At 46.3% G+C, this 15,100-nt stretch overlaps 1 protein-coding gene across 1 annotated transcript in view; it reads right to left on the bottom strand.

Annotated features, from left to right (window-relative positions):
* GOT2 (glutamic-oxaloacetic transaminase 2) overlaps positions 1-6,562 on the bottom strand; it is a 29,093-nt gene extending 22,531 nt beyond the window's left edge. The window contains exon 1 of the mRNA XM_007947660.2: positions 6,474-6,562. Coding sequence (XP_007945851.1) covers positions 6,474-6,562 — 89 coding nt within the window. The remainder of the gene's footprint in view (positions 1-6,473) is intronic.
* Positions 6,563-15,100: the final 8,538 nt, after the last annotated feature.

Genomic DNA, 15,100 nt, shown 5'->3' on the forward strand with positions numbered 1-15,100 from the left:
CCAGCCACTCCTCGGAAGGAAGACTGGGCAATCTACTTCCGTGGTGATACTGCCTCGGGAACCCAAGGAAGGGTCGCCATGTGTCGGGCCGAACTCGACGGCACATAACAACAACATTGGTTACCTCTGTGCCACTCTAATAGAAAATATACCACAAATTGCTTTAACAAACAGGAGTTTATTCTTACAATTTGGAGGCTTTAAGTTTGAGTTCAAACTGCCAGGCTCTAGGAGCTGGGTGAAAGTCCCTCAACCTTGGGTTTCAGCCCTGCCTCCTGCTTCCGGTCCACTGAAGCTAGAAGCCTTTCTTCACTCAGACAGCTGCTGGCTGCTGAGACTGACAAGTCCAAGGTTGACAAGTAACAAGGCATAGTCCCGATGTTACCAAACCACAAGGCAGGCCATTAATTCAAGTCCACTGAAAGTCCCAAGGTCAGCAGAGTATGGCAGGCTGCTGAACAAAACGACATAGCTACATGCAGAGTTCAAGTGTGCCATAAGCTAGAGACCACTCCCCAAGCCTTCTGCTTATATACGGGAAGCAGATCACATCCCTAAGGCAGCTACTCAGCTGCTCCCAGTAGATTCCACCACGGACTTGATTTCCAGTCTCATCATGGGGAATACTATATCCAGCTGCCTGGCCACTCAACCAGGCCCAGCCAAGTTGACACACAAACTTAACCACCACACTCCCATTCTTTTTCTTTGCTCTAGGCTACTGGGTTGTTCCTAGTATCTAAGCAATAGTAAGAAACATAGATATCTCGAAGCAACTGCTGAACTGGACCTAAGGAAAGCATTCGTTCTTAATAATTTAGAAAACACCTGCCTGTTTATATCACTGTCACTAACTGCTGAGTAAAAGGACTACTTTGAATGTCAAGGACATATTAGATTATAAAAGAGAGAACTTCTTGTAAGCAATTTTCATTTAATTTTTTTTTATTTTTGCAGTGTTTCCTCCCCTCCCTCCTTCCCACCCCTGGTAACCAATGAAGAAAGTTTCTTTCCATATATAAACCTTTCTCTGACTTTTTACAATAATGAACTAATATAGTATCTGTCCTGTGATTGACTTATCTCACTCAGCATAATGTTCTCCAAGTTCATCCATGTTATACAGAGTAGCAATTTTCATTTTTAAAGGGATGGTTGTGTCTCTTAGGCTCTCAATCAATGATGACAAAGAGAAACTACTTGCTCTGATTCAAAGCCTCCCTTTAGCCACAAGGACAGAAGGTCACATTACTAAGTTGTCTGAAAAGCACTCACTTGTCAAGTCCTTTAAAAAGTTAATCTAATATAGAAATTCTCTCAGAAGACACAGCACTGAGTGTTCTAGCAGAAATTTGAGGGAGGAGAATGGTCATCTCTTAAGAACTCTAAAAGCAATTTCAAAATACTGGCTTTTAAACAACCTAAATATAGGAGGGTTGTTGCCATCAGTTGCTGACTCATGGCGACCTGGTGTGTAGTGGAAGGACACAGTGCTCGGCTCTGTACCAAGCAATGCTCTGTTGTGCTCCACACGATTCTCACGAAGCTCCATCGAAACCTGTCCACATGGGTGACCCGGCTGGTTTTTGAAACACTGGTGGCACAGCCTCCAGCATCATAGCAACGTGCAAGCCACTACAATATAAGAAACAGACGGCTGGTAAAAAGACAGGAGTAGGGATACTAATGATCAGATGGCTCTCACATTAATGACTGTGGGCAAGGTCCTCTACACCCTTCAGTATTCCATTCCTTAGAAGGGGGAAGAATCTACATCCATGCCGGAAGAACTCAGACGTGCTTGAAGAGACAGTACTAGATGAAAACAAGAGTGCCTTAGGACAAAATTGATGCTGCAACCTGTGCCCATGTACTTTGGACATAAGCTCAAAGCTCAGCCATTGAGCAATATTGACTAGTCACCTGTAAGCACAAAGGGCTCAGATAAGCATTTCTAATTTACATGTTTTGCAATTTATCTGAAGCTTAAGCCAACCGCATGCTTACCATATGTTTTAGCTCCCTCTCACTTTCGTCTTATTTTAAAATGAGGAGAGGTTGATTAACCTGTCCAGGGTCACCGAGCAAAGACAGCAGAGACAATATTACAGTCTTGATCTTGTAATTGGTGGTGCAGTGCCTAAGGCATTTGACTGCTAACCAGAAGGCTGGTGGTTCAAACTCACCAGCCACTCCTCAGAAGGAAGGTTGGACAGTCTACTTCCGTAGTGCTACTGCCTCGGAAACCCACGGAGGGGTCGCTATGAGCCGCGTTGACCTGACAGCAATGAGTTTGGTTTGGTACCACTACTGTAGTCTTTCCAAATGGTTTCATGATACTTCTGCACTTATTTCATTAAAATTTAAATCATCAAAATAATTAAAAATCAGATAATTATAAATCAAAATAGGTCGGCATAGATATTTTCCTTTGATTGACTGTGAGTGAGCCTGGTTATGTGATCATGCTTTTACAGCACAAGTCAACAGAAAAAAGCTTTCAGGTTCAGTGCTTTCTGTTTAAAAAATGCACTGAAATGTAGAAAGAGTTCCACTCAAGTGATTCACATATGAAAATTAAGTATTTTACAAGACAAATCCTCAGTTCTTCAGAATACCAATTACCAAGGCTTTATTGTATGAGTATGCATCACTTATCATCGTCAGGACAACATCTGACCTACCACAAATACATCCTCGGTCCCCAAGGGTTTATAAATAAACCCCTTGGTTTATTATTTATTTAAAGGGAAAGCAGCCTTCTTTTGTTTATTATTTCCCTCTAAAGATTGTACAGGCCTGGAACTCAGACTTGCAACACTGGACCAGGGTGAGACAGAGCACGGGCTCTCAGGGTTTTCGTTCCTAGGGCCAGCCAGGCAGGTGGATCTGTGGGTGAGGCAGGTGAGTTCTGGTCCCTCCCCTCCCGCTTTCTGGATTCTTCTGGCTTTGCTGCCAGCAGCCGCCGCCACTGCTCGTTCCTGAGCCACCACAGTGGCAACGGTGTGAGCTCCCAAAGGTTTTAATACAGTGTTTGTAGAAAGTCCAAATCACATAAGGTATTGCGGATGTTAAGCAAGGTATACCTGTATTAGAATGAGTTTTATTTTAATTTTATTTTTCTTTTAAAAAGAAGCTTTAAAAGCTTGAGATAATTTTAAAAGTTTTCCACTTTTATCATTTGGCTCATGGCAAAGGTCATTCCCCCAGTGGCTGGAGGAAAGGTCCTCACTTCATTGATGTTTGAACAACTTATACCCCTGACCAGATAGGGCATCTGTCCTATCAGCCAACCATGCGTAATCGTTTAAACCTGAGCAGCACATTGACAGCAGGTGCTCAAAGATTTCACCATTTTATTTTCTGTACACATTTTGTATCACTATTTGTGGCTTCCCCTATTTGTCTACATCTGAAGACACAGCACCAACATTTGTCTATACCTTAAGATACACCTGGACACTTCGCAGTCCCTCACTAGATACTACTCAAGGACATTGGCCTAAATTGGCTTCTTTGGTGACTTAATCTGGTTCAGGTCTCTAGTAGACCAAAAGCCAACCAAATCTGTGGGTATGGAGTCCATTCCCCTCAATCAACCCCACTGGGCAAAGCAGAGCTGCCCCCTAGGGATTGTAAGGCTGAGTCAAAGGGACATTATGTGTTTGTTTCTCTTAACTAAGTTAATTAATTAAGAAGTCAGAATTCAAAATGAAAACATTTATTTTAGAAGCTACGCCAGGCACTGTTTTAAGAGGAAAAAACCACCTTGAACAGAGTGGGTAAGGTCTCTGCTGGCATGGAGCCTATCTTCTAATGGGGAAGAAAGAAAAACGAGTCAGGCTCTCAATCTGAAAGAATGACCAAAAGGTCACACCTACAGGATTTTCACCAAGCACTTTAAAGGTGAGCTTCAGGCCACCCAGCCAAATCCAGAAAACAAGGGATATCTTTAAGATCACTACAATGGTGAAACAGGACTTTTCTCTTTCCCACAAATTTTAGACACACCTGTCTTCTCTCCAAATTTGCTTTATAAATGGTTGTTGTTGTTATGTGCTGTTGAGTCGGACCTGACTCACAGCGAGATCCCTCCCTGGGTATCTGAGGCAGTATCACTAAGGAAGTAGATTGCCCCATCTTCCTTCCAAGGAGTGGCTGGTGGGTTTGAACCGCCAGTCTTCTGGTAGGCAGTTAAGTGTCCTAGGCAATATGCTCCCTAATTCTGGTCCACTAAAGAGTTCTTGTAGCACTGTGGTTAAAGCATTGTGCTGCTAACCAAAAGGTTAGTGGTTGGGAACTTAGCAGCTACACAAAAGATGAGGCAGTCTATAGTGTGGAAAGGTTTGCAGTCTTGGAAACCCTACAGGGCAGTTCTACCCTGTCCTAGAGCTGCTATGAGTTATCATCGAATCAATGGCAATGGGTTTGGTTTTTGGTTCTAGACAGGCAGGCTTAAAGAGCACTCCTGACAGTGAGCCCAGCAAGTGCCAAATCAGGCAGAGAAGGCCTGGGCCAAACAGTACTGCCAAGAGTGGGCTGTTTAAGAAAGGACAGACTGTTCTGCTGGCCAACGGTATCACGTATATGTTCAAATGTGAGGCCAAGGCAGGTGTAAGAAGCCAGTGCTTTGCTCCTTGTAGTTACCATCTGGTTGGGGTGCTGTTGCCAGCTAGTCCATTCTGACTCATGGCAACCCCACGTGTGCAGATTAGAACTGCTCCACAGGGTTTCAAGCTGTAGCCTTTTGGAAACAGAATGCCAGGCCTGTCGTCTGAGGCACCTCTGGGTGGGTTCACCCTGCTAACCATCAGGTGTGCTCAACCGTCTGCACACCTGGAGACTTCTCAGTCCCTCACTAGATACTACTCAAGGGCATTGGCCTAAATTGGCTTCTTTGGTGACTTAATCTGGTTCAGGTCTCTAGTAGAACAAAACCCTAGCAAATCCGTGGGTATGGAGTCCATTCCCATTTAAATCGATTCCAGTGGGCAGAGTAGAACTGCCCCATGGGGATTGTAAGGTTGTAATCATTAGGGAAGCAGACTGCCACATTTTTCTTCCACAGAGCACCTGGTAGACTTGGATACTTTGTAGCACTTGAGTACTTTAACCACTGCACCACCAGGTCTCTACTAAACTCACTGCCATCCAGTGCATTTCACTCTTAATGACCCCATTGTGTTTCCAAGCCGGTAAGTCTTTACAGAAGTAGACCGCCCCATCTTATTTGCACTGAGCAGCTGGTGGGTTTGAACCACCAATCTTCTGGTTAGTACTCAAATAAAAGCCTTAGGCACTGTGCCTGCCAGAGCTCCATTACCAAAAACCAAACCAAACTCATTGCAGTGGAGTTGGATCTGATTCATAGCAACCCCTCCTTGGGTTTCCGAGGCAGTATCACTACAGAAGTAGATTGCCCAACCAACCTTCCTTCAGAGGAGTGGCTGGTGGGTTTGAACCGCCAGTCTTCTGGTTAGCAGTCAAGTGCCTTAGGCACTACGCTACCAGAGCTCCCAGAGCTGTACTAGGAGGAGGAAAATTACCAGCTCATTTTATCTGCCGGACTTTTCCTCTGCAACACTTGTCACAGTTTGAAATTACACATTTGTGATTTTTTTGAGTGACACCTGCCCCTCCCTCTGTCTTGTACACCGCCGCAACATCAGCATCTGGTCCAGTGCCCGGCTCTGAGATGCTGGGGTTACAAAATATTTACTGAATGAAAGAGCAGAGTGCATTTCGAAACAAGGGGGAAGAATGCTGGGGACTTCCCTACATAGACCTCCTAAGACTTTAATACCCTTCCCATCAAAGGCCAAACGGCCTTGGGTCACCCAGGTTTCAGGAGACAACACAGACCAGGGGGATGTTGCACGCCAAGGTCACGGGCTGCAGAGAGAAAAACGGGTTCTGGACGACCATGCCCCTCTCAGGCATTTCCTTCCCAAGCGCTTACTCGCGGTAGACAGTCGCGGTCCCGCCAACCTGGCTCGGGCCCTAGGCAGGCCGCGACGGGTGCTCCCCGCTGCCTCTCAGGGCGCGGGTCAAGGGCAAGCGAGCCCCTCGGCGCTGCAACCAATTGGCGCGAGGCAGCCTCGCTGCCACAGCCCGCGTGCTCTGCCCTTCGCACCATCCCATCGCGCGAACTCCGCGCCCCGGGTCCTCGCCTCGCGCTGCGCCCCCCACCTCCCATGTAAGTCCGGATACCGCAAAGGGCCACATTTCCTTCCCCAGAGAACGCCTTGGCACACACTTGCCGGAGGCCCCGGGAGGTTGTGAGACCCGGGGGTCATGGTGAGGCACAGACGCTGAATTTTCAGACCCCAGTGCGGGAAAGCCGAGAGGGTACCAGGGAAGAAGTGTATGTGTGTGTACGCGCGGGCATGTGGAGTGGAACGCCCTGGGTCGCCCGCAGCTCGGCCGCACAGGCCCGTCGTCCCGTTTCACTCTCTACATCCTTCTCCGCTTACCTGGCTCTGGTAGAAGCCGCGGCGGCGAGGCCTGGGTGGAAGGCGGCTGCGACCCCGGTAAGGACGCGGCCAGAGTGCAGTAGGGCCATGGTGGGCTGCAAGAGGGCAATGGCTAGCGGTAGGACGAAGCCGAGGGCAAGCGGGCGCGGACAGCAAGGCACAGGCTCCTGCCGAAAGGTAAGGATAGCGACTTCCCTGGACGAGGCTAGAGCGGCCGCTCGCCAGGCCCGAGCCGTGTCACAACGGCCCCTGGCGGCCGGGGGTGGTCGGGCGAGGACTCCACGGAGCGCCAGCCCGCCCTCATTTACGTTAGTAGGGTCGGGACCACGTGGCACTGGCCAAGACTAACGCTGCTTATCGTCGCCCACTTAGTCCTGGGTCCTGCTGCGCCGGGCCTTTACTCGTTTCATTCCTTTAATCATGACGAGCCTAAGAGGTAGCAGCTATAATGCTGGTGTGAAAGATGAGAAAATGTAGACTGACATAGTTGAAGAAATTTGTCCATAGTGATTTGGCCATACAGCCAGTAAAGACCTAGGTGGCCCACTCTAACCCTTCCGCCGTACCGTTGCCCTAAGTGCACGTCGCGTCACCGTCTTCTTAAATGTTCCCTTATACCTATTACGGACAAAGGAACCCTGGTGGAACCGTGTTAACCAGGAGGCAACTAACTGAAGGGCTGTGAGTTCGGACCCACCAGTTGTCTCTGCAGAAGAGACCCGGTGATCTGCTTCAGTAGAGATGACAGCCTGGGAAACCCTATGGACAATACTGCTTTGTCCAGTACGGTAGCTACGAGTCGGGATTGACTCCAGGGTACCCACAACATTGAGAAGGTAACAGTCTATGCCTCTGTGGGGCTGTTGTGAGGATTAAGTGAGATAAGCAGATTATGTCTAAAAATGGCCTGATTTACTAAGCACTTAATAACCTATGGTTCTTAATGACAAACTCTCTTTTGCCAAATCCTTACAACGTGTGTGAAAGGGAATTAATAAAATTTAAAGGAAAAAGCAAGAGTATTTGGAACTCCGCAGTTGAATGATTCAAACAAGTCCACTTTAAGTAAGGCTATTTCTGAGAGACCCTTCTTTAAAACCCAGAAAAGCTGTGTTCCTTGGTGATTTAATTTTCCTCAGTTGCTCCACATTTCCTGAATGATGAAGTCCAGACCCTTACCTATGGTGACATCCTAGGTCCTTCCCAGTCAAGCCCCAATATATTTTCAGACTTGTCTCCTGCTTTTCTTTCTGACAGGACCTCTGTGCCAGCCACAGGCCATGATTTGGGATTCTGTCACTACTCCCAAGACCCAGCAATTACACCTCCAGGTGTAGACCCTAGAGACCCTTTCACACTTGTGTAAGGATGTCAATGATTCATTGTTTATAGAAGCAGAAGACGGCAACAACCCAGCTGCCCGCCAATAGGGGAATGGGTGGCATGAGCGGTCGCAGTCACATGGTGGAGCACATTCAGTCGGAGTTGTGGGCAATGGGTTACTGCACAGAGGAGCTGGGTCATAGTTGCCTCTGGGGGCTGGGTGTTTCTGCAGAGTGGATGATAGTCCCATATTTGGAAGAAAGGCAGCAAGAATCTCCTCCTTCCTCATCAGGAAACTTTCTTGAAAACAAGATTAAAGATTCTCGTCCCAGAGTTGCCAGAACCCTGGCAGTGGGCACATGCCTTGGAAATGTTTGCCGAATTGAAATGAACTGACTTGAATGTCCCAGGAGGGTATTGGATGTTGGAGGGTGGGGGGAGGCAGTCCTGGAGGGTGAGTCAGTGCCCACCAAAACATTTTTTTTTTTTGTCCTGGGCCCCCAGCTGACCTGTTTTCCCCTGTCCCCATTGAGTGTGTGACTGTATGCCTAAGTGTACACAGTGGAGTAGGAGAGAAGAGATGTATTCCTGTCCAGGTCTGCTGTGGAAACAGCACACGTGCTCCTTCATGCTCTTTCTCTTCCTCTGGCTGGATGCACAGGGTGAGGATGAGGGTCTGCAGGCTGGAAAAGTTACAAGATGGAAAGAGCCTGGGTTCCCGAATGACTGCAGGGGTAACAGCTGCCCTTCTGACCTGGACACCCTCTCAGGACACTTACGTGAGCAAGAACTAAACCTCTACTGTGCTGACTCATTAAATGTTTGGGTCTGCTTTTTGCAACAGGTTAGCCCACCTGAGTTAAAACAGGTGTTTCACACATGTACTTGATGTTGTTAGCTGGACATTCTTGATGGAGCCTGCTGTCGGACCTCCAGTAGCTGGAGGAACACAACCCCAAGGTGGGAAGTACGTTACAGACTGTATAGATAGAATAATGGTCCCCCTGCCAAAGATTTCCACATCCTAAACCCTGGAACCTGTGAATATGTTACCTTTTGTGGCAAAAGGGTCTTTGCAGGTATGACTAAGCATTTTTCCAGTGTCATCACAAGGATCCTTTAAGAGCAGCAGGAGGGTCAGAGTTAGAAAAGGAGATGTGATGATGAAGGCAGAGAGAGAGATGGGAAGACGCTAGCCTGCAGGCTTTGAAGAAAAAGGATGGGGCCATGAGCCACGAAGTGCAGAAAGCCTCAAGAAGCTGGAAAAGGTGAGGAAACAGATTCTCTCCTAGAGCCTCCAGAGGGAACACAGCCCTGCCCCATTTTGGACTTGTGACTGTTTGAGTCTCCTCAAAATGTATTGGAAATCCTGACTTCTGTACTTGTGGATGTAATGCTATCTGGGAATAGGGTTTTATTTTGTTAGTGAGGCCATAGCAGTGTAAGGTGTGTTTTAAGTCAATTACTTTTGAAATATAAAAAAAGCAGATTAGGTACAGAAGCAAGGAAGCACACATGAAGAAAGATTGAGGCCACATGGACGTCACCAAGAAACCGAGGAAAGAAACGGAAAGATGCAGGCAAGGATTTACCCCCAGAGTGGATAGAGAGTGCTTTCCCCTAGAACCAGTGCCTGGAATTCAGGCCTGTAGCCTCTTAAACTGAGAAAATTAATTTCTGTTTGTTAATTCCACCCAGATGCATATTTCTATTATGGCCACACCAAAAACTAAGACACCCTTCCAGAACTGTGAGCAAATAAATTTGTTTTGTTTTAAACCACTACGTTTGCTGTTTGTTAGAGCATCGGTTGGAAACTAATTCACACACTTTGTGAAAGCTCAGGGCAGGATTCTGCACACTCCATCCTACCCGGACTCTGGGGCCATGAGGACTGTGGAAGACCCGGTGTGGGTCAACTTACATGATGACATCGCTGGGAGACTGAGTCCTTTGAAGTACTCACTGTAGCACCCCTGCCTCATACTGGTTGTTCTAGATGCAAAGGAAGAGTAGGATGGAGTTGTGGGCATGTGTGTTTGTGTATGTGTGTGTGCTTGGTGCTCCCACTCGGCTATGATTCTCACTTCCTTTGTGCGGGACTCTGTGCTGAGCACGTAACATGAGGGTTGCTGCCCCTCCCATCCCTTTACAGATGAGGAAAGGAAGATCACAGACACTAAGTCGTTTGGGCCACGTCATCCTCACCTGTAAAAGGGGTGTGTCTTGATTCTTCTCTGCTTTGTCTCATCTTCAGACTTTTCACCATTCCCATTGCTCTGAAGTTGATTTCAACTCATAGTGACCCTGCAGGACTGCCCCATAGGGTTTCCAAGCCTGGAAATCTTCATGGAAGCAGACTGTCACGTCTTTCTTCTGCAGAGTGGCTGGTGGATTCAAACTGCTGATCTTTTGGTTAGCAGCCATGCACTTCACCACTGCACCATCAGGGATCCTTAGGCTTTCCACCAGAAGAGCCCAAATTCTCCTGTGTTGGGAATAGGTCACAACAGCAGGAATGGAAGGTTCTGCACTAGCCTTGGGTTGGTGCTGGCTACCTGGCAGGGGAGGGGGAGCAGAGCAATGAGCGCCCTTGTGTGCCTAGTGCTGGGCTGGGGGCATGGGGTGGGTAGACCTTGTGAGTGTTCAGATGTGGCAGTTATAGGAGCCCAGGGTGGAAAGAGGCTGCCTCTGGCTGGGAGACTGGGACAGACTACATTGAGCTGCAGCACGAAAACAGGCCTGGAAGAAGAGGAGGCATTTCAACACCGTCATCTACTTCACGGCTCTCAGTGTTGTCACCTCCAATGATGTGTGTGCTTGGGCCCCGATGATGAATTGACTTATCCAGGGCCACAAAGGCACCTCTGTCAGAACCTAACTTTTCTGGTCATTGGCTTATGCTTCTTTCCTTCAGTTCTCCTTCTTCTGGCTGCTAATGCAGGATCTGCCTTGTCCTGCCCATTGGGAGAGAATCGGGGCCCAGAGTCTGCCAGGGCTGAATTGTGTGGGCCTGAACACAATCGACAACGTACCCCTAATACGTTCTCCTCCCACCTTACTCAAGACCTGACATGCTCATTGCTGAGTCACTTCTGCCTTACCCAGTCACTTCCTTACACTAGAAATCCAAGAGGCATCCTTGATCTGCCTCTCCCTCACCTCCCCCGCATGTACCTCCTGAACCTGTTATTATTATTAATAATAATATCAATGATGTCCAGAAAAACCCAAACCCACTGCTATCAAGTTGATTCCAACTCATAGCGACCCCATAGGACAGAGTAGAACTGCCCCATAGGGTTTCCAAAGCTGCAAATCTTTATGGATTTAGATTGCCTCCTCTTTTTCCTGAGGAGCTACTGGTGGGTTTGTACAACCAACTTTTGGTGAGTAGCCAAATGCTTTAACCACTGTGCCACCAGAGTACCCTAATATTAACAGTATGCCTCCAACTCATGCCAGGCCCTGTTGGAAACCCTTCACATTTATTAATTCCTTACTCCTTACAGTGATGCTATTGTAGTTGGTACCCAGGGTCCACAGCCAGTGAGGGGTGGAGCCAGGGGTCCACCCAGCATCTGGCCACAGTGTCCTAGCTCCTCACCACTGGAAGTGGAAGCCACTTGCCTCTCTCCATGCACATGGCCTCCACCACCAGCGTTCTTTTTGGGCCACACCAAAAGCCCCTCACATTTTTCTTCTGTGGAGTGGCTGGTGGGTTTGAGCCAGTCAGTTTGGTTAAATTGCAGTCAAGCACTTCAACCACTGTGCCACCAAGACTTCTTTTTAATGGCATGTTGTTGTCAGGTGCTGTCAAGTAGGTGTTGACTCACAGAGACCCATGTGCAACAGGACAGAACACTGCCTGTTCCTGCGCCATCCTCAGAGTTGTTGCCACACTTGAGCCCACTGTCGTAGCCCCTTTGTTCATCATCTCATTGACGGTCTTCTCCTATTTCGCTGGCCCTCTACTTCACCAAGCTCTCCTTCTCCAGGACCTGGTCTCTCCTGATAACATGACCGAAGTACAAGAGATGAAGTCTGACCATTCTTGCTTTTAAGGAGCATTCAGGGTGTACTTTTCTGGCACGACTCTGTGTAAATACAAATCTGTTAATTGCCTCTGCCATGTGGTTTAGAAGTGACAGGTGTGTCACCTGTCAATAAGAAGACCATCTCCACTCACACCTGAGCCTGAAATAACATTAATTGTAGGTAGGGATGGGAGAGAGAAAAAAGACTGTCAGAGTTGAAAAGAGTCAGGAGACCACCTAGTTCAGCATTTCCTAAGTAAAATCCAAGAGGTGTTAACTTACTGTTTTGAGGAAAAAAGATGGTTGAATGACTTGAAGCTTTGGCTGAATTAAAATCCATTAAAAGCTGTTTGACTCCAGATGCCACAGTTTAAGGTCTTTGAATATTGTTGAAGTCTTTTCTGCCACCAAAGACCTCCAGATGCCACAGGGCTTCTCAGAGCTTTTACTATGGTTACGTGCATTACATATTTCTAGGAGAGATTATAAGATGCAACATTTCTCAGACTTTTATGTCCACATAAAACCCACATAAAGGATTTCCAAGGATAATCTCATGCATGGGTCTAAAGTTCTTTGGAATCCACCCTTTAAATTTTTACCTTTCCCAATCTCCTAATTTTTGAAATGAAAATATAAAGACACTGAGAAGTGACTTGCTGTAGGCCACACAACTCGTTAGTGGCAAAATCAGGACTCACACTCAAAACGTCCAGAAAGGACCCAAAGAACCCAGTTCCTTTCTGTAAATAGTAGTGTTACTTCTTTCTTTACAATCTAGATACTTCCCTCCCTCTCTCCCTTCTTCCCTTTTTTTTTTTTTTTCTTTTTTGTTATTGTTGTTGCATATTTGCTTTGGCTAGAACATCCAACATACAGTACGATGTTGAATAGAAGTGATGAGAGCAGACCTCCTTATTGTGTTTCTAATCTTAAGGGGGAAGCTTTTGATCTTTTCCATTAAGTATTATGTTAACTGTAGGTTTTTTGTTGAAGGCATTTAATTAGGTTGAGGAAGGTCTCTTCTATACCTCGGGTGTTTTTTGTTTTTAACATTTTTATGATGAAAGAGCATTGCATTTTGTCAAATGTTTTTTCTGCCCCTACTGAGATTGTCATGAATTTTTGTTATTTATTCTGTTGCTATGGCATAGCACATTGATTTTGCATGTTTAACCCACTTTATATCACTTTTTTAAAAATAATTTTATTGTGATTTGGGTGAAAGTTTACAGAGCAAATTCATCTTCCATACAGCAGTTCACATACACTTTGTCTCATGACATTGACTGTAATTTCTCACAGTGCAACAGCTCCCCTCCCACTTCCTCCCCATAGCCTCCTCTTTCCTGTGTCCTTCTCTCCCATGCACTCCTGCCCCGAGCTGTCTCCCTGTGCATACACAGCCCTTCTTTCTCCCATGATTAATCTCTCCCAAGAGTATATCTGCCTAATGTAAGTGTTCAGCTCATAGGCCTGCCTTCTATTGACTGGAAGCCACAGGAGTGGGTTCAATTCCAGACCTGAAGGACAGATAGGGGTCATAGTCTCAGGGGTTCCACCAGGCTCTATCAGACCAGCAAACTTGGTTCTCCCCCCCTTTTTTAATGCACTTTGTATATTTCTATATGTTTTTAGATTGACTTTGCTAGTGTTTTGTGTGTATAATCATAAGAGGTACTGGTCTGCAGCTTTCTTTTCCTCTGATGTCTTTGTCTGGTTCTGTATTCCTTTGTATCAGGGCAGTAATACTGGCTTCATAGAGGGAGTTTAGAAGTGTTTCCTTCTCTTCTGTTTTTTGAAAGAGTCTATCATCTCTGAATGTTGCTGGAGCTTCACTGCCACTGAAGACCTCTTGAGATCACAAAATATTTCATACCCTTGCCCTTGACTCTGTGATCTTGTCTAACAATGGGGAAAACCCAGTATTTAAAGTCAGAAGGCCTAGACTTGGAACCTGGCTTCCACTTTGACCTGCTCTGTGACCCTGGATGTATCATTTGAAGGTTAAGAGAATAATCACTATTATTATCATTATTACCTTTATCTTCATCATTTACTGACAATTTATTATGGGCTTTACGTGCCTTTATAATCTTTAAGCTTCACAACAAACCTGAGGGGCAGCTGTTATTATTGCCACCATTTAATATATAAGGAAATGTGGCACAGAGAGGCGAAACTTAGGAAATCTGTGACTTTTGGCAGATGGCAGGGCTTGGATTTGAAAACAGGCTGTCTGGCTCTAGATGCTGCAGTGTAATGTGCTGAGCCCTTTCGTGGTGCTGGGCATCCTGCTACGTGTGAGTGTGTGTGGATGAGCCTTGCCGTCAGGAACCTCCGACAGAGGGCTTACTATTATCATAAAGATGAGGCGCTGAGACTCAGAAAGGTTTAAAAACTTGCCAGAATTCACAGGACTAATAAGTGGTATTAATTGCATTGGAATTAAGGAGCTCTGGTGGCACAACATTTAAGCACTTGGCTGCTAACAGAAAGGTTGGCAGTTCAAACCCACCCAGTGGCTCTCTGAGAGGAACACTTGGCAATCTGCTTCTGTAAAGGTCACAGCCTAGAAAACCCTATGGTGCAGTTTTACTTTGCTATGAGTTGGAATCAACTCAATGGCAGCAGGTGTTTTTGATTTGTACAATATAGAAGGTAATTTATCTTTGCTTGAAAAACAATTTAGTAATGCGTTCACCCTGCAGCATAATTAGCCCCAGGCTGTGCGACCCTGGGAGATTCCTTTCAATCTTAGCAAAATAGAGTCAACCTGAGGCCCAGGGACCTGCCTTTTCAGAGTCTAGCAAATCTGACACAAAATGCATTGAGTCAGCAGGTCTTCATTACTGTCATCTCCATGAGATGACTCTTTTCCCTATAGGACAAAACAAAAGGTATGGTTTTTGCATTGAGGCTAATTGAACAATGCAAATCCCAACTCATCATTGTTAAAAAATTACTGGATTCTTGACCTGCGTTGCTATAGGTACTTCCTTTGGTTAATCAAACAAAGTGCACATTTAGGATGCAGAAAGCATCTGGTATGCTTGTTTTGTCCTTGAAGACATGTCTTCACTTCATCAAGCTCAATTGGCATAAGATACTATACAAAACATTGTTCCATCTCCTACTTTGGCGAGTAGTGACTGGGATCTTAAAAGCTAGCAAGCTTCCAGCACTAGTAGCAAAGTTCAACAAGACAGAAAATAACAAATGCTGGCGAGGTTGTGGAGAGATTGGGACTCTCATACACTGCTGGTG

Source organism: Orycteropus afer, unplaced genomic scaffold, assembly GCF_000298275.1.
Source record: "Orycteropus afer afer isolate SDZICR_OR568_19922 unplaced genomic scaffold, OryAfe1.0 scaffold00009, whole genome shotgun sequence".
Classification (NCBI taxonomy): domain Eukaryota; kingdom Metazoa; phylum Chordata; class Mammalia; order Tubulidentata; family Orycteropodidae; genus Orycteropus; species Orycteropus afer.